Raw genomic sequence first — 18,702 nt, 5'->3', positions numbered from 1 at the left:
CTTTCGGGATGGTAGAGGTTCGTGTAATTCTCATGAGATGAGATTTTCCATCCAGACGGGTATGGTTCTCCTTATATATCCTAATCTTTGACCTATACTACCAATATAAGGTTCTAGCAGGGTTCGACTCCCTATATACGCTTGAATGTTTTGGTTCAATTTGGCAAGTGATTCCACCTCTTTTTGATGTGTGGTTAAACGCAAGATTTTACCATGCTCACATGATCTATGTCGGTTATGGTTAATGTTCCCAAAGAAAGAATGAGGTCAGCCTCAAGTAATGCACATAATGAAAGGAACGATACAAAAGTTGCTAGGATAGCATAATAAAGAGCTGAGCTAGAGTTAAGTAATGACACTAGGTCATTCTTGATCATTGCACAACGAACCCAATGAAAGTCTTAAACTACATCCTAGGTATGGATGGTGTTTACACTAGCTTACGAACAAATGAAAATGAAGTACGCATGAATAAATGAAGCTGACTCTGTTTTTGCTAGAGAAAGCTACCTAGTAAAGCTCCCATATGTTGAGCCCTCATTTTGGGAAGTCCTAATGTCAACATATGGTTAGGAAAGAGCTCTTCTCAATGAAGCGGACTCATGCATGTTACTCTAATAGCATGACTTTCCTAATCAAATTTTTGCAAGTACACTAAATTGATTTTCCATTATTCATATCGTAGGGAGAGAGTCTTCTTAATCATGAATGTCCTTTGTGTGTGCTTTCATATACCCATACTTTGTACAAGTGTGCATTGATCCCATATAACTCTCTACTTTTAGGTGCAGGTGCAGCTGGACGCTAGAACTTACAAATCAACGCCGATGTTATCAGGACGTGGAGCTTTCATCCAGATTCATTAGGCCCTCATTGTTTTGAGGATGCTTACTATTTTATTCTAGCATTCGACGTAGACATTAGCTAATGGATTATGTTCCACTAGTGTTCTTTTCCCAGTTATTTTAAGATATTTTATTGATGCCATTTTGGAAACTCTATATTTTATATAGATATTGACTATTACTTTCATTTGATTATCTTGATAATAGATGATTGTTGTGAATTCTTATGATTTTATGTATATAGTGTTATCTGAGTCCAATGTTTCTTACTATGAACTCTAAGTAAACAAAAATTTCAATTTTTACGCTAAAATTAACTTAGATGACGTAACGATGACATATGTAGGCTTGTCTGCGACCTTTGAGAAGTCAACAACCTCAGTTTTTGCTATGGTCTAGACTCTGGTCATGACAAATTATGTATCAAAGAGAGGTTAAATTGCGAGGATAATAAGTTCACATCAACCACATGGAGTAGTTTCTAAGTCATGGTAGTGAAGTGCACCACTGTCCTGAATTTGTGACTGCATGATGCGTAAGAAAGATTCCCTTCTTCTTATCTTATTGTACCGTCTCTAATGACTGATTTCTTGTTTTTATGATTGTATCTCATATCAATTCTTATCTTTTTTAGAAAATGAATAGAAGAAGGAATGCTGGTCGGGGAAAAGAAGAAGCAGCTACTAGGGATAACCAAGTTCCACCCCAGGCATTAGATGAAGGAGTGCCCATGTCGTTAACGCAGCTGGATTGAATGATGAAGAAATGGGGATTCACGTTGGATCAGATGGATAAATCCATAACTATCAAGGACCAGGCTATGACAGCCCAGGCCAACAAACAGGATGTTTAGCGGGAGACCAGGGGACTTCACGAGGATGAATCCTTTGATTTTCATAGGTTCCTAGACTTCAGAGGATCCTGAGGAGTTTATTTATGAGGTTCATAAGATTTTAGTTGCTATGGGGTACATAGATACTGAAAAGGCTGAGCTGGCTTCCTACTAGCTCAAGGATGTTGCACAGTCATGGTGCAAGATGTGGCAGGATAGTCGAGCTTTGGGCGGAGTTAGGGTCATGTGGGAGATGTTTAAAATAGCCTTCTTTTATAGATTCTTCCCCAGGGAGATGAAAGAGGACAAGACTGAGCAGTTTATCAACCTTAAAAAGGGATCGATGACAGTTAGGGAGTATTTCCTGAAATTTGTTAAATTGTCTATGTATGTCACTTAAATTGAATCTAACAGCAGCGATGAGATGAGTAGGTTCCTCACAATAATCTCAAGAGATCTCGAGGATAAGTGTCGGGCTGCGATGCTCCACAATAGAATGGACCTCTTCAGGTTGATGGTACATATCAAGCAGGTTGAGGACAACAGAAGAAAGAGGGGGTCTATGAGCTTAGGAGGCCTAAACCTTCTTATCAGGAAGGTCCTAGTAATGGTGGCAGCAGGAGCAACTTCGGCATCCGGGAGCAGCGTAGATTTAAAAAAGGGCATCAGAGTTCAGGGAACTCTAACTCTAAGAGGAGTGCAAAACCTAGATGAGGCAGAATCAAGCCTAAGAAAGGCAATGGAGGTGATGTACAGCATCCCGGAAAGGAATGTGACAAGTGTGGCCATACTCATAGTGGAGAGTGCAGACATGGCACTAATGCCTATTTCGGTTGCGGGAAGAGCAGGTCACATGGTCAAAGACTGCCCATAGATCAGGGGTCAGGCTTGAGGTAATGCTCTGCCTAGGCTTAATCCACAGGGTGCAGCAGCAGTCGAGCCTTCCAAGAGAAACATATTCTACGCCCTGAAGGGCAAGGAGGAGCAGGAGAAGTCCGCTGATGTGGTCATAGATATGCTGCATGTATTCTCAACTTCTGTTTATGCCTTACTTGATCCAAGTTCTACACTTTCCTTTGTGACTCCTTTACTTGCTCTCACTTTTGAGATATCGCCGGAAGTTTTTGCATGATACTATAGTGGTTGGTACTCATTTAGGAGAAAATGTAAGAGCTGGTAGAGTGTAGAAGGATTTCCCAATAGTTTCATTTGGTAGGACTATGTGTGTAGACTTTGTTGAGTTACCTATGAACGATTTCGACATCATTCTTGGCATGGAGTGGCTTCATAGTTTCTATGATTGTGTGGATTGTCGTAGAAGGGTTGTGAGATTTTGTTTCCATAATGAATTAGAGCTGGTCAAGGAGAGGTACAACTCGAGTCATCCTAACCCCTTGATTTCGAACCTTAAAGCAAATAAAATAATGTCCAAGGGATTACTATGTCATCTTGTGAGTGTCAATAATCTAGATCATGAAATCTCTTCCATACACTCAGTGCATATAGTGAATGAGTTCCAAGATGTGTTCCCTGATGATTAGAATTCCTCCCCCTTGAGAGATTGACTTTGGAATTAACTTAGAACCCGATTCTAAACAAATTTTGATTCCTTCTTACAGAATGTCTCCTGCTGAACTCAAAGAGTTGAAGTTGTAGTTAAAAGATCTCATTGATAAGGAATTCATTCAGTCGAGCATATCCCATTGGGGCGCTCAAGTTTTTTTTTGTAAAAAAATAAAGATGGAACCCTTAGAATGTGTATCGATTATCGGCAGCTCAACAAAGTCACTATCAAGAATAATATCCACTTCCCAGAATAGATGACTTGTCTGATCAGCTTCAAGGGTCTAGTTTCTTCTCGAAGATTGATCTTCGTTCAGGGTACCATCAGCTTTGGGTTAGGGATGAAGATATCCCAAAGACAACCTTTTGTATCGGTTATGGTCTTTATGAGTTCCTAGTCATGTCATTTGGTCTCACTAATGCACTAGTTGCATTTATGGATCTCATGAACAGAGTCTTCCATGAATACCTTTACTCTTTCGTTATAGTATTTATTGACGACATTCTCATTTACTCTAAGACTAAGGAAGAGCATGAACAACATTTGAGACTAACCTTGTACGTACTAAGACAACATCAGTTGTATGCCAAATTCAGCAAGTGTGATTTCTGGCTTAGATCAGTGTCCTTCCAGGGTCATGTTGTGTCAGTCAATAATTTGGAGGTAGACCCCAAGAAGACTGAGGCTGTTAAGAACAGGACAAAACCTCTTATTCCCACTGATATCCATAGCTTCTTGGGTTTTTCTAGTTATTATCATAGATTCGTAAAGGGTTTTTCTTCCATTGCTGCCCCACTCATAACTTTAACGAATAAGAAAGTGATGTTTTAATGGGAGGAGACTTGCAAGAAGAGCTTCAAGGAGCTCAAGGACAGACTTACTTCAGCCCCGGTGTTTATTTTGCCTATGTCTGGTGAGAATGACACTTTTACTATGATAAATCTAAGATTGGTTTGGGTTGTGTGCTTATTGAGGGTGGTAAGGTGACAACTTATGCATCCAGATAGATCAAGGTTCATGAGAATAATTATCCCACTCATGACCTGTAGTTGGCAGTTGTGGTGTTTGCACCAAAACTATGGAAACACTACTTGTATGGAGTGCATGTAGATATGTTCACAGCCCACAAGAGTCTCCAATACATTTTCGCACAGAGGGAGTTGAACCTACGTCAGCCGAGATGGTTGGAGCAGTTGAATGACTATGACATGAATTTTCACTACCATCAGGTAAGAAAGATGTTGTAGCTGATGCTTTGTTAAGGATATGAATGGGGAGTTCAGCCCACATTGAGGATGAGAATGAGTTGGTGAATGGTGTACACAGACTGGAAAGACTGGGAGTGCGGTTGGTTGATGCTATGAGTGCGGGTGTTTCAGTTCAAGAAGGGTCATCATCTTGATCAAGTGTTGCTGGAGTTGAAGGACTCAATGTTGGTAAAGATGAATGAGTCTTTCGTTTTGGGAGGTGACGACATACTTAGGTACCAAGACAGGCTGTGTGTACCAGATGGGGATAATTTGCGGACAGTCCCATGGTTCCAAATATTTGATACATCCAGGTTCCACAAAGATGTATCATGACCTTAAGCAGATCTATTGGTGGGATGGAATAAAGAACGAAATTGCTCAATATATGGCCAAGTGTCCTAATTGTCAACAGGTTAAGGAAGAACATCTTAAGCCTAGTGGTCTTACGTAGATAATTAAGGTTCCGACTTGGAGGTGGGAGGCCATTAATATGGACTTCATGGTTGCTCTTCCGAAGACTAGGAGACATCATGATTTCGTATGGGTTATTGTGGATAGGATGACTAAGTCTGCGCACTTTATCTATGTGAAGTCTAATTACACAGCCGGATTATGCAAGACTTCACATTGATGAGATTGTGAGATGGCATGGGATTCCTTTGTCTATCATTTAAGATAGAGGAGCTCTGTTCACTTCACATTTTTGGAGATCCTTCCAGAAGAGCTTAAGCACGCATGTAAAGCTTAGTACTGCCTTTCATCCTCAAACTGATGGGCAGGCAGAGCGTACCATTCAGACATCGGAGTACATGTTAAGTGCGTGTGTGATTGATTTGAGAGGTAGTTGGGACGACCATCTCCCTTTGATAGAGTTCTCGTATAATAAGAGTTATCACTCCAGCATTGGGATGGCACAGTTTGAGGCACTGTATGGTTTCAGAGGTAGTTGGGACGACCATCTGCCTTTGATTGAGTTCTCGTATAATAAGAGTTATTACTCAAGCATTGGGATGGCACAGTTTGAGGCACTGTATGGTTGATGGTGTAGGTCTCCAGTTGGGTGGTTCGAGGTTGAAGAGAGTCATGCATTTTGGTCCAGAGTTCATTCAAGAGGCCTTGAGAAGGTCATGGTGATTAGGGACAGGTTGGTTACTGCTTACAATCGGAAGAAGTCTTATGCAGACAACAGAAAACAGCCTTTAGAGTTTGATGTTGGTGACCAGGTCTATTTGAAGATATCACCTAGGGGAAGTTGATTCTGAGGTATGTTGCTCCATATGAGATCATATGGCGTGTGGGTGAGGTGGCCTTTAAGTTGGTATTGCCTACGGATCTAGCTTCTGTTCATCCAGTCTTTCATGTATCTATGTTAAGGAAGTGCCTTGGTAATGCAGCATCAATTGTTACTATTGAACGTTTGGGAGTTGATGAAGACTTGTCCTATGAGAAGGTTCCTGTTGAGATTTTAGACCAACATGTAAAGCAGCTGATAAATAAGGAGATTGCCAGAGTAAAGGTATTGTGGAGGAACCATCTTGTTGAGGGTGCTAAATCGGAGGCCAAGGACGATATGAGATCCCTCTACCCTCATCTTGTCAACTCTTGATTAGATTTTCTACTCTTAATTCTAAGTTTTGTTAACTCCTCCAGTCCTGGTTGTTATTGCTTGACTCTGTATAATATCTATGTTATAATGACCGGCGTTGTGCTAGATTATAACACGTGTCATTCAGAGACAAATTTTCTTAAGAGGGGGGGGATAATGTAACAACCCTAAAAATGGCTATGCTAAGTAATGCTTAATGTGTCTACAATGCCTACGATTAAACCAGGTTCACACGGATTGATGCGCGTAGAACCAGACTCTGAACCCTTGCAACAGCCAATCCAATAAACTTGGTGAGTTGGTTGAGCTATGAAAGGTTGGGTCCAGCCATGTAGGGCACCCAAATATGAAGATCTAACCGGATGAGTCTTAACCAGACTTAAAATGGGGTAATCTTAAGTCTGGAGGGGCTTGGGTAAAATGCTATTTTTCCAGTCTAAGGGTAGTATTGTATTTACCATAAATATTTAATTAATTAATTAATTAATATAGTGGAGGGGCAATTAGGGTAGAAAGGGCCCAAATTGTCCCTTTGAGTGAAATGTTGCTCAACCCGACTTCGAACCTAGGTGAGAATTTGATTATTTTATTTGGTGAAGTAATTTAATTAATTAATATTTGATTGCTAATTTACGAAAAAGGAAAAAATCAGATTTTTATTTATTAATCAAAATAATTAATCCTACTTGACCAAGTCTCTCCCTAATCTCCTAATCCTAAGCTAACACACCCACACGTTTCTCACAATCTTTCTCTCAAGTTGACGCTCAACTCTCTGTAAAACAAGAGAACGAACAGAACCTAACAAGAAAACATAAAGTTCATCCAGAACTTGAACGCTCAAACTCAAAAAAAAGGGCCAAACAAGCTTAAAAACAAAAAGTAAAAATCAACTTCTCAACTGATTTTGCTTGTGGTTTCGGTTGTGAGGCGTTACCTTAGTGGGGAAATAGGCAGCCCGTTCAATCACTTTTGAACAACTTCATGTATGGGTTTCTTTCCTCTTGGTCCCTTTACCAAGAGACCCTTAAGGATTAGATGAATCTAATCGAAAACTAGGGTTGTTCCCCGTTGCATGCCCCTATCACTAGCTCCCTATGATCTTAGGTTGGGTATGCTTGATGGTAGAATTTAGGGATATTATGTTTGTGGTGATGATCTCGTTTCGAGTATGTGTTCATTATTATGTGCTTATGTTTTGTGTCTTTCAGAAATATAAACGTAGACACGTATTTATGTGTGCAAGATTGTGACCGTAACTTTGATTCTCTATTTCAGCATGTTGATAACATAGAGAACACTCATGTTTTATTTGCAATTACATGTTCTTAAATCGTAATGTTCACATGGTTGAAATGCTATAAATTCTAGTTAAAAAAATTACCAAATCATACCTCTAACTTTTCTTAAAACCCAAACGAACGACTAAGAAAGAGGTACTCAAATGACCTGTAAAATGCTGCATAAAAACGTGAAATAATGTTCCAGAATCTAGAAATCTGCTGCATATGGTTTCTAGAAATTTTAGGCGTCTAAACATTTAAAAAAAAATAGGTGAGGTCTGCAGGGATCGAACGCAAGGCCTCACTAAAGCATACCTTAAAAAATTAATTAAAAAGTGGTGTGCTAAGTTGAGCTCAAACTGGGGCTGGGGTTCCAGGGAAATTCGGTCGAAAAAGGAAAAAAAATGTTGTTGTGGAGTTTCGATCCCACGACACGAATGATCCCCCAAGCATGTAATTAAAAAGAAGTGAGACGTATCGCTCATCGCATATAAAAATATGTGAAGTAGTGCGGAATTAAAAATTTTCATAAACATTCTATAAATTTTTAAAAACTATTTCAGATAAAACTCATAGGAAATATTAAGACTCATTTAATAAAATCATAGACACAAGAATAGTTGGGACATGGCCCATACACAACAGAAATATAGTAATGCTAATACTATTACAATACTTCAAAAGAAAAGTAAAAGACATCTTTGCCCTCAAATCAAATGAGGACATACTTCAACTTGCTTGAACTATCTTCTAATCCAAGCTTAGCTCTCTAAAAGCAACTTCACCTGTGAATCACTTTAGAGATAGGTAAAAGCATGGAATTAGTACAACCACATATACGATGTATAGCATAATGCATAAAAATCATCAAAATGGACATTTATTGGAAATATGCATCTTTTTATTTAAATATCATAATATAATCATAACAACAACATTTAAAAACTTAGAAACACATAAGAAATCACTTAATCAATTTATGACATTTTTAGATGACACATTACTATGACGTAATTCACTATACAATGAACTTCTTCATTGTCACAATGAAGTCTATTCACTTCCCCTTATACACTTCTTAGCATGTAGTTCCCTCACTAAAAGATATACTAACACTCACTTAAGTAAGACAAAGAGAGACTGCCCATACAATACACCAACCACATGACATGAGATTTCTCCTACCAAAGGTGATTCTATGTATCACTTGAGTGAGTTGTGAAGAGACCGCCAATAAAATCCCCTACACACACACTTAAAATATCCTATAGACTAAACATTCTCACTCGATACAACAACATATCGATGATATGACATTCTCCTTTCAAAGGCTATCAAAGACTTACTTAAGTAAATCAAGAAGATAACGTCCATGATTAAACTCTTCATAATTACCTAAATAATTCTTAAGACTACCTAAGGCTTAGATCATGTCTACATAATCAACCAACTTCCCTAACTAGAGTAATTTTTAAGACTTATGTAGGTAATATATGAAGTGACCATTCTTATGCCCCCTTCACACCTTAACTAGACAACCCATAACTACTCTAGATAAGTACTTATTCATTTAACATGCTTTCTTAACTTAAATCATTATATTCATTAGTTCATTTAAGACTCATTCATCACATTAGGACATTAAATTAATGGTGTTGGAGAATACCTAGGGACTTTAAATAACACCTTCAAATCCTTTTATGCAATGTCTAGCTAGCGTCCCATACCACCACCTAAACATCATAGAACTTCTCTAACGCTAGTAGGTATCCAATATGATGAGAATAGGCAATAACCGACATAGACCATATTAACTAAACAAGGAATCCAGAGTTCTAATCTACTCCGATGAGGGTGTTCTACTTGCCAAGGGTATAACTAAGCCACATGGTTAAGGAATATGGTGTGCTTTTATGTACTCTAGTCTCATTCTCAAGTAGAGGTACATTGTACTCTAGTCTCATACTCAAGTATATCTACGTCCCATAACATACTCACTCGGTGCTAGCCTTTGTTCTCATAGAGTCATTTACATTAAAGTTTCATACAAATGGATTCCATATCTAGTTCATAACCCAATCACATTCACCCTACCAAAGAGGTCAACTTGGGATACCTTATAATTGCGACAAAGATGGCTCATTATGACTTTCCTAAGGATGATATGATGTCGTCCAGCTAACCAACTCTAATTCCATCATTCATTACAAGAAGGATGCCATTATGGTTTTTGACTTCAAGGTTCATAACTTATCACTAGGTTTAAGGTTCCACATACATGACCTTCGTAACATCATTTAAGGTCTCACATATCATTCATTCGTACATCACAAGGGTGCACTAAGCTTTCCTAGTCAATACATCTCTTATTCACATATCATTCATGCATGTATCAAGTAAGGGACGCAAGTCTACCAAAACAAGACACAAATATCATTCTTTCAAGCACTTAGGAATTGCCTTTATCTTTTTTTTTTTGTTATCCTATAAATTACTATAAAATCATCAATATAACCATCAGACTTATATAGTCAAGTAGGAACAAAATCATACATCAACTCTAAGACTACACACATTAACACATAGTCATTGTCTAACGTGATCTCCTAATATACATAGAAGGAACACATACTTTCACATTACTTCACATGTAGATATGATCATACTTAACATAAATAAACTACACAAATCATCATAGTATTTCAAGTAGTGTCGACAAAGCCATGATCATCATAATACATAAGTAACGGCGACAAGGCCACATGAATCTAAAGGAGAGCACATAGCACCACCACCATAAGTGGACCATACCAATCACAACATAAGTGAAGTCTAATCAACATAAAATAAAGATAATTAGGGAAGCGTACCACCAATCCATTCTCACCACTTCAATCCATAGCTAATCATCCAATTCAATACCATATGGCCCTTACCCATGGCCATGAACATCAATTTAACACAAAAACTATAATACTAAATGAATCTAGGTCAAATAAATATATATTTATCAATATATTACAACCTACACATCAACTGAATACATTTATTATATCATTCAGTAGCCCATAGATAACTACACTAGAATCCATAAGCATTAAGACAATATCACTTAACCCATAAAGCAGTCAAAATTAGGTTTCATCAATTAAATGGTTTTATAGGTAAATTGAGTTAAAATCGTCTGATGAATAACAATTCAATCAATATTCAATGTTTTAAAACATTTAATGCAAGAACCTGTGGATAGATCATGAATTGGACAAGTTCATCTTTGAAAGCTTTAGAAAAATCTTAGAATGTAGGGATCCTAGATGATTAGAGTTTAAAGGATAAAAACCATAATTTACTAATGTTAATACACCAATTTGATGAACAATCCTGACTCAAATCTCCAATGTAAGCCCTTCCTTGAGTTTTGGCTCTAATGAAGTTCTAGAGAATTTCTAAGGGAATTTGGGTTTTGATTTTGAAGAATGAATTCTTTTAAGCGTTAAATGCTTATAAGAATCTTTAAAATACACAAAAGACCCTTTAGGAACCGTTTAAAGTCTTATGTTTAAGTGGGGCAAATTGGTAGTGAAATGTGCATAGGAGACAACCTCATAGATGAATGGTCACCCACGAACCGTCTCCCAACCAACAGACTATTATGTTAGTATGTGGTCTAGGAATGGGTCTGGTCCTTGTATTGGTATTCCCCCAAGACAAATTACTGACCCACGATACCCATTGACAGGGATTCCACTGGCCCACGAGCCGTCTACTGCCTTCGTCGTTTGGATCTGTCTTGGCAGTCTTGGCTTCAAGTAAAGGGTCCTTCCTCAACGACCCTTGGTTTGTGCTTAGGGACTTTTTCCTGGAGGTTTCCAACCCGAATAGGTTTGTATAAAAGTTTAGTACTTCTCACATTAATTTCAATCCAAAACGAACACGTAAAAATTGATAAAACATGCCAAGACACACAAGGTCATTTCAAGGCAAACCTTTGGAACATCATGGATGTTCTTGGATCTTTTACCTCAAAACTTCACGAAACATGACACACTGCCTATAAACACTATTATAACTCATATAAGGACATAATTGAATCATAAAACATCCATATAGGCACATAACCAGACATTAGGCACATAGGTGACTTAGTCATCAAACGTCTTGGTCGTCCCTTGACGTTTGACTTCCAATGCACCAAAATCTTTAGACACAGCTTCAATACAACAATATATACAATTTTACGACCTTATGCCATCATTAAAACAATTTTAGGATCTATGTAAACCTAAGACATTTTTGAGATATTACAATGTGACTTTGTGAAAGTAATAAGAATGAAATTCATGAAAAATAAAGAAAGTGAAAAATAAAAAAAAAGAGCTTCAAAGTTTAAAGTCTCATCTATGGTTCAAAGGAATCAAATGAAATAATATAGAAGGTTAGGATATCAAAGATAGGGGGAAAAGAGGTAGAAGGCCTAATGTTATGTCAGTAAATGTACCCAACTATACCCCATCTTACCCTGAGCCTACATTAATGTAAGACACCAAAAAATGACATTGGTAAATATAGATCCTAACATGGTTGTAGTAGTGGTATAAGGTCATTAAATTGTTTATAATGTGGGTTTGAGGCAGTGTCTAGGAGTTTAGGTGTCGTCAAACGTCAAGGGACGATCAAGATGTTCGATGACTAAGTCACCTATGTACCTCATATGTGGTTTTATGTGTTTATATGTGATTAATGATGTTATAAGGTTCTTAAATGGATTATTATAGTGTATACAGGTAGTGTGTTAAGTTTCGTGAAGTTTGGAGGTCAAATGTCCAAGAACGTCCATGACGTTCGAAAGGCTTGCCTTAAAATGACCTTGTATGTCTCTGTATTTTTTGTAGAGTTTTACGTGTTCGTTTTGAATGAAACTCATGTGGTAGGTTCTGAACTGGTATACAATCATAATTGGGTTGTAAACATCTGGGTACGACTCCATGTAGGACCCACAAGGGGCCCTGAAGGATGACCCCAACATTGAAGCTTAACACAGCCAGGCAGTGGCAATCGACGACCCAATTGACGGTTCGTCGACCAGGAAATGGCCCGTCAATGGGTCTCGTCGTTGGAGACACTTGGCCTGCAGTTTGGGGAGTTGTAGGTGCAACCCACCATACCCCCATCGACGGGGCGTGTGTGAGACCACGGACCGTCGATGCATCCGTCGATGGTCTGTGTATTTTCCTGCCAACTTTTTAATTTAGTTGAAGGATGAAGTTGTTAATTAAGCCTAAGACCCCATAAGTCTTTGTACGGTTTTTTTGAGTGTTTATGGGTATTTTAAGAGTATATAAGTCATTAAACTCTGATTATAACCCTAACACCTAAATCAAAAAATATTCCCTCCTAAAGTTTCTCCAAAAACCTCCATGAGAGCTCAAGGTGAATATGAATCTTGAAGATGGTTCTTCAATGGAGTTTATCCTTCAATTTTCATTGGTTTCTTCAAATAATTTATGGGATTTATTCAGCTAAGGCTTTCTATCACACCTTAGAACCAATTTCAAAGATGATTTTCAAAGATTTCAAATATACGAAAAAGTCCAATTTCTACTCTAATTCTTGGGTTCTTGCATAAATGATTTTGAAAAGTTAAGGTATTATATTTGTGATGTTTAATTGATTTTTCCAATGAAATTCTCCATGAACCCTTCATCTTCACAAATCTCTCAAATTTGACTAAAATATGGGTTATGTGATCATGCTTTGAGATTGATGAATTCATGTGTAGATTGTTATGGGATTTTGATTCATGTATAGTTTATGGTAAATTGGTCAATAGGATGTTTATATTTAATCATTTGAGTATTGAATAACCTTAGATGTATTGAATGTTAGACTTATTGAATTGATATTGAATTTAGACTTATGAATTCTAATGTAGTTTCCTATGGGCTATCTTATGATGAAATAAATGTATGCAATTGATATCTAGGTTGTATTAAATTTATGAGTATTTAATTTGTTGACCTATTTTCATTGTTTATTGATATAATTGTATTGTATTTTTGTAATAGCCATGGGTAAGGACCTTATGTTATCGAATTTGATGATTTAGCCTTGAAATCGAAGTGGCAAGACGGAGTGTGGATATTCTGCCCTAATTTATTTATATTATGTTAATTAGATTTCAATTATGTTGTGATTTTTATGATCCACTTATGGTGGAGGTGCTATGTGAATTGATGTGGCCTTGTCGGCGTAACTTTATGCAATATGATAACCATGGCCTTGTCGGCACTACTTGAAGTACTATGATGTTTTGTATAGTTATTTTATGTGAAATATGAGTGTATATATATATGTGTGTGTGTGTGTGTGTGTGTGTGTGTGTGAAGGAATATGAAAGTATGTGTTCTTGTTATGTATGTTAGAAAAGCATGTAGACCATAACTATGTGCTTGTATGTGTAGTCTTAGGGTTGATGCATGGTTTTTCCTACTTGACTATATGAGTCTATAATTGTTATAATGATGATTATATGGTAGTGTGTAGGATGACTTGAATATGATAATGTTTATTCCTAAGTGACTTAAGAATGAAATGTAATATGTGTTAAAGTGAAGTATGTGGTGTCTTGTCTTGGTTGACTTGTGGCCCTTGCTTGATGCTTGTATGAAAGTGAATATGTGATGTCTTGAATTAGGGTGCTAAAGTCTCTTAGTATTGAATGTATGCATCAAATGTGATTGTTAATGATGTTAAGAGGGTCTTTTATGTGAAACCTTGACCATAGTGGTAAAGTTATGTTATAGTCGAACGTCGTAATGGTATCCTTCAAGTAAATGAATCATGGCCTTAAGGTTAATTGTCTGGAATGGAATCCTAATAATACTTAGGAAAGTCATCATAAGATTCTTGTCGCCATTGGAAGATAGCCCTCAGAGGACCTCTATGGTTGGGTAAATGTAATTGGGTTATGAACTAGATATGAAACCCAATTGTATGAAACTTTAATGTTAAATACTCTATGAGAACAAAGGCTAGCACTGAGTGAGTATGGTAAGGGAAGTAGTTCTAGTTATGTTTGAGACAAGAATACAAAGCACGCCCTTCATAGTCCTTAACCATGTGCCTATATGGACTAGTTCTACCATTGGCAAGTAGAACACTCTCATTGGAGTAGGTTAGAACATCAAATTCCATGCTTTAGAAACATGGTCTATGTCGGTTATTGCCTATTCTCATCATGTGGGAAACCTATTAGAATTTGTGAATTTCTATGAAATTTAGGTGGTTGTATGGGACGCTATCTAGACATTGCACAATAGGCTCTGAAGATGTTATTTGGGTTCCTCGGTCTTTTCAAAGACCATTACTTGAATGTCCTTTAAGTGATGGATGAATAAATGCAATGACATAAATTATGGAAGTATGTTAAATGAAGTAGTACTTATCTAGAGTAATTAAAGGTTGTCTAGTTAAGGCATGAAGGGGCATAAAAATGGTAACTTCGTATCTTACCTATATATGTCTTAAGAATGACTCTAGTTAGGGAAGATGTTGATTATGTAGACATGATCCTTGCTTAGGAAGTCTTAAGGATTATTGAGGTAGTCTTGAAGAGGTCAATCATGGACTTTATCTTCTTGACCTACTTAAGTAAGTCTTTTGATAGCATTTGATAAGGAAATGTCATATCATCTATATGTTTATGCATTAAGTGACGATGATTATATATTAGGTAGTCCATAGGATCTCTTAAGTGTGTGTGTAAGGGATTGTATGGGCGTTCGCTTCAAAACTCACTCAAGTGAGTACCTTTGGTAGGAGACTCTCCTTTTTTTTATGTTGATGTCTTGTAAGTGTGTATGATACTCATTATAAGTAGTCTTCAGGATCATTTATGCATGACTATAGAGGTTTTATGGGCAGTCTCTCTTTGTGTTTCTTAAGTGAGTCTAGGATAGCTTTAAGTGGGATAATTACATGTTAGAAGATGTCTAAAGTGAAGTGAAAAGAATTCACTATAATGTTCCTAAAATGTGGCTTTTATGCTTAAATGATTGCTTATGTGTTTTCTAAGTTGATAAATGTCGTTCTTATGCTTATATTATGATGTTTTAATCGAAATTCATGAAAAGCATGCTATTTACTAAATGTCCCTTTTTAATGGTTTTTGCATGGCTTCCATACTTAGTACATTGAATGTGCTAACCCCTTCTTTTCCCTTTTTAACTAATCTGTAAGGAATTGGAAGTCTTCACATGCCATGGAGGATGGATAGGTATCTAAGGCCTTTATGATAAAGTATTGGTGAGTCCTCATCGATTCGAGGAAAATATCAACATGTCCCTTATGTCATAGTCTTTATCTTATTGTCTTATATGGGACTGATCCCAAGTGTTCTATACTCTAAAGTTTAGATGGTTCAGGTAGATGTTGAAAAGATTTAATGTTTTAAATGAAAGTCTTCTACTTGTGTAATATTTATTAAAGAGTTCTTCGTGTGAAGAAACTTTTAAATTCTTACCTATTTTAGTATGTTTATTATGCAATAAATGATATGAGAGGATTGGATGGAACTTCTTGAAGTCTCATTTTCCGTGTGACAACACAAGGATGCCCTAAATTCTAGGGTGTACTTGCGGGTCATGACAGTAACAAGCTAAGAAAGTCCTATAGTGATCCTAAAGTCTAGTTTTGAGAGTCTAAGCAGTGAAAATAAGGGCAAGCCTTATGGCATTGAGCACTAACTGTACTTGAACTTACATCTGATCCTAAGTGTTGAAATATATACGTGTACTTAAAATGATACTCATTCTGTCAACACGGAGGATTTTGTTTGAAGTGAGAGCACTAGTGTCACGACTGGAGAGCACCCCTTAGTTTAACTGGCATATTCGACCTCGAAGACGTCTTATACAAGCTCTTAGCATTAGTCATAGAATGTAACATCAAATAAAAAGTGTGGAAAATTTCAAAATTTTACTTTGGAAGTTCAACTTCACTTCATATATGAAAATAGAAACTAACTTCTTCACAACATACCATCTAACTATAACATTTTGAAAATCCAACACGTGTCTTAAAGCCTAAAATATGTATCTTGAGGTATAGACACTTTTTTAAGTACCCTTATAATTAATATATGTCATTTCGAAAGCTTAGAAACCAAAATATCTAATGACATCCATGACATTCAGAAATTTAGTTCAAGGAAGTACAAGTGTGCCTTAGCCTATTTGACTAGCTTTTAGGAATAGGAAATGCATGAAAAATGGTGGAAGGGTTTATAACATGTATTAAAGTTGATTCATGGTCAAAAATTCCAGGTATGACTCTCGAAGGACAAACCAAGTTCCCTTGAGGAGGACCCTAGCACGTAGGAGGCAACAATGCCTGGGTAGTGTGCCACCACGAGATACAAAGGACGGATTGTGTATGGATCGACGGGGAATCGATGCCACCCATTGACCAACACTTATTCAAAATTATGGATCCCTTGCCTGCAAAACTCTCTGACCAAAACTACGAGGGTGCAACACAGAGGGAGGCATGGTCGTCGATGGACCAATAATGTGTCGATTGTGGTCTCGTCGATCGGCCTGCAATTTCCCTGCACATTTTAAGTTAGATTCATTTAATTAGTTAGGGATTTAGGTGATTATTTAGGGTTTTAAGGAAGCATAATTAATTAATTAACACCCAATATAATTACCCCAACCCCATTAGACTTAACACAACTCACAAAATAAACTGTCTTCTTTCTCTCTTCTCTGTCTCTCTATTTGAAGACACCATTGAAGACAAGCTAGGGGGAGATTTTGGGGTTGTAAAGGGGTTATTTCACCATCAAATTTTCATAAAACGTTATGTTATGGGATCTAATTCACCTTTGAGACTTCTTTCTTCAAAGTTATCCTTCAAAGTATTTTCAAAAGTCAAGTTTTCATGTGGGTTCTTCTCAATCTCGAAAATCATATTATGAATTGATTTGTTTATGGTTTTATCATGTATAATATGAAAATATTAACATGACTTCTAACTTAATTATGATATATCATGATTGTTTGGTCAAGATTGTAGATGATGACCTTAACCCTTAACCCTTAGGTTTTATCTTGATATGAATTAGATTGTATTTGATTCAATTGACTTAATTATTGGTTGAATTACTATTAGATTATGTTCTTACAGTAATCATGAATAAATTAGGGTGATTGGCTGTCTTTCATACTATTTGTTGAGAAGTGATCAAAGTTATGGTAGTTGACCTAAGTATCTTGTCTGAAGCTTTGATTTAGTATTGAATTATGGAATAGTACATCTCCTAGACTTATTATCATATCGGTTATTGAATTATGTTGTTATGACCTAATTGGGTTGAAGTAAGGGTTGATGGTAAGACCTTGGTGCTGAGAAATGAAGGAGACTTGGTGAGTCTTATAATCCTTATTCTTTACTTCAATTTATGATTAAGGGTGACTAAATTATGATGTAGTGTTTGAGTATGCCTTATTTAGGATTAATAGTGTGGTATGATGTTGAATTTAAATGTCTTGAGTATGGTTGTGAGGTTGATTATGATGTAAATTTTATAAGGATGGTGATTTTTACCGATGTGCCTTATTAAGAAAGTGATATGAAATGTGTTAACCTCACTTATATGAATTGTAATGAAAGGATTATACTCATTCAATTATTATTGAGCTATGATGATGAATGATTAGATAAGTTCTACAACCTATGACCTAAACTTAGTTATGATTGTTAATAAAGACATTTCAATAAAGGGACTTAGCTTAGCACCGAGTGAACTTGACATTGGGAGTTGATGACTTTCCAAAGAGAAAGATTGACCCTAAAGTTCTGCATGTGATGTTGAATTCCCAAAGAGGAATACTCATCCAATAGATTCCCATGAGAGGAGACCCCAATTTCCTAGTGGTATGAAGAGAGAATGTACATATGTCTTAGATATGAACTACGTTGCCCCCATAGGCATACTAGCTAGTGGATACACCTAGAAAGCTTTGTTTATGTTTGGTTTTACTTTTGCCAGTAGACCACCATCCATCGGTTTAAGGTTTTACGACACCAGATTCCATACTTAGCTCTTGTGGTCTATGTCGGTTAAGGCAAGTGTGCCCTAAACTAATAATAAATGGTAAAATAACTAAGGTGACTTGAGAGGTTTGACTTGGCCTAGGTACAGTTATGGGACTTATGCCTTGCACTAGTCGGCCTTGATGGAAGCTTTAGAAAGTTGAGATCATGTATGTATATGATAATTACATATATGATGATAACATGTTGATGCTACAATGTAAA

The 18,702-nt window shown here is 36.8% G+C and overlaps 2 protein-coding genes across 2 annotated transcripts in view; one reads left to right on the top strand and one right to left on the bottom strand.

Moving 5' to 3' along the window:
* The first annotated feature begins 2,284 nt into the window (after positions 1-2,284).
* LOC138349244 (uncharacterized) lies at positions 2,285-6,097 on the top strand. The gene is made up of 8 exons (XM_069299560.1): positions 2,285-2,533; positions 2,600-2,797; positions 3,515-4,006; positions 4,291-4,470; positions 4,621-4,815; positions 5,211-5,419; positions 5,540-5,714; positions 5,870-6,097. Exons 1-8 carry the CDS (start codon positions 2,285-2,287, stop codon positions 6,095-6,097), a joined length of 1,926 nt encoding a protein of 641 aa, XP_069155661.1.
* A 721-nt stretch (positions 6,098-6,818) lies between these two features.
* Positions 6,819-18,702, bottom strand: part of LOC138349243 (uncharacterized) — a 37,977-nt gene continuing 26,093 nt past the window's right edge. Inside the window, exon 9 of the mRNA XM_069299559.1 lies at positions 6,819-6,898. Within this exon, the coding sequence (XP_069155660.1) occupies positions 6,819-6,898 (80 nt within the window). The remainder of the gene's footprint in view (positions 6,899-18,702) is intronic.

The sequence above is a fragment of the Solanum lycopersicum genome, chromosome 6 (genome assembly GCF_036512215.1).
Source record: "Solanum lycopersicum chromosome 6, SLM_r2.1".
NCBI classification, from domain to species: Eukaryota; Viridiplantae; Streptophyta; class Magnoliopsida; order Solanales; family Solanaceae; genus Solanum; species Solanum lycopersicum.
Note: the sequence above shows the minus strand (reverse complement) of the source record. Positions and strands in the feature narration are given on the sequence as shown.

Bases quoted from the DNA above. Each gene is read 5' to 3' on its own strand.
- LOC138349244 (XM_069299560.1), top strand. From the start codon at position 2,285: ATGGTGGCAGCAGGAGCAACTTCGGCATCCGGGAGCAGCGTAGATTTA. The intron at 4,007-4,290 runs GTAAAGGGTTTT...CATGACCTGTAG, and splicing joins CTAGTTATTATCATAGATTC to TTGGCAGTTGTGGTGTTTGC. The intron at 4,816-5,210 runs GTATCATGACCT...AGATCCTTCCAG, and splicing joins CATCCAGGTTCCACAAAGAT to AAGAGCTTAAGCACGCATGT.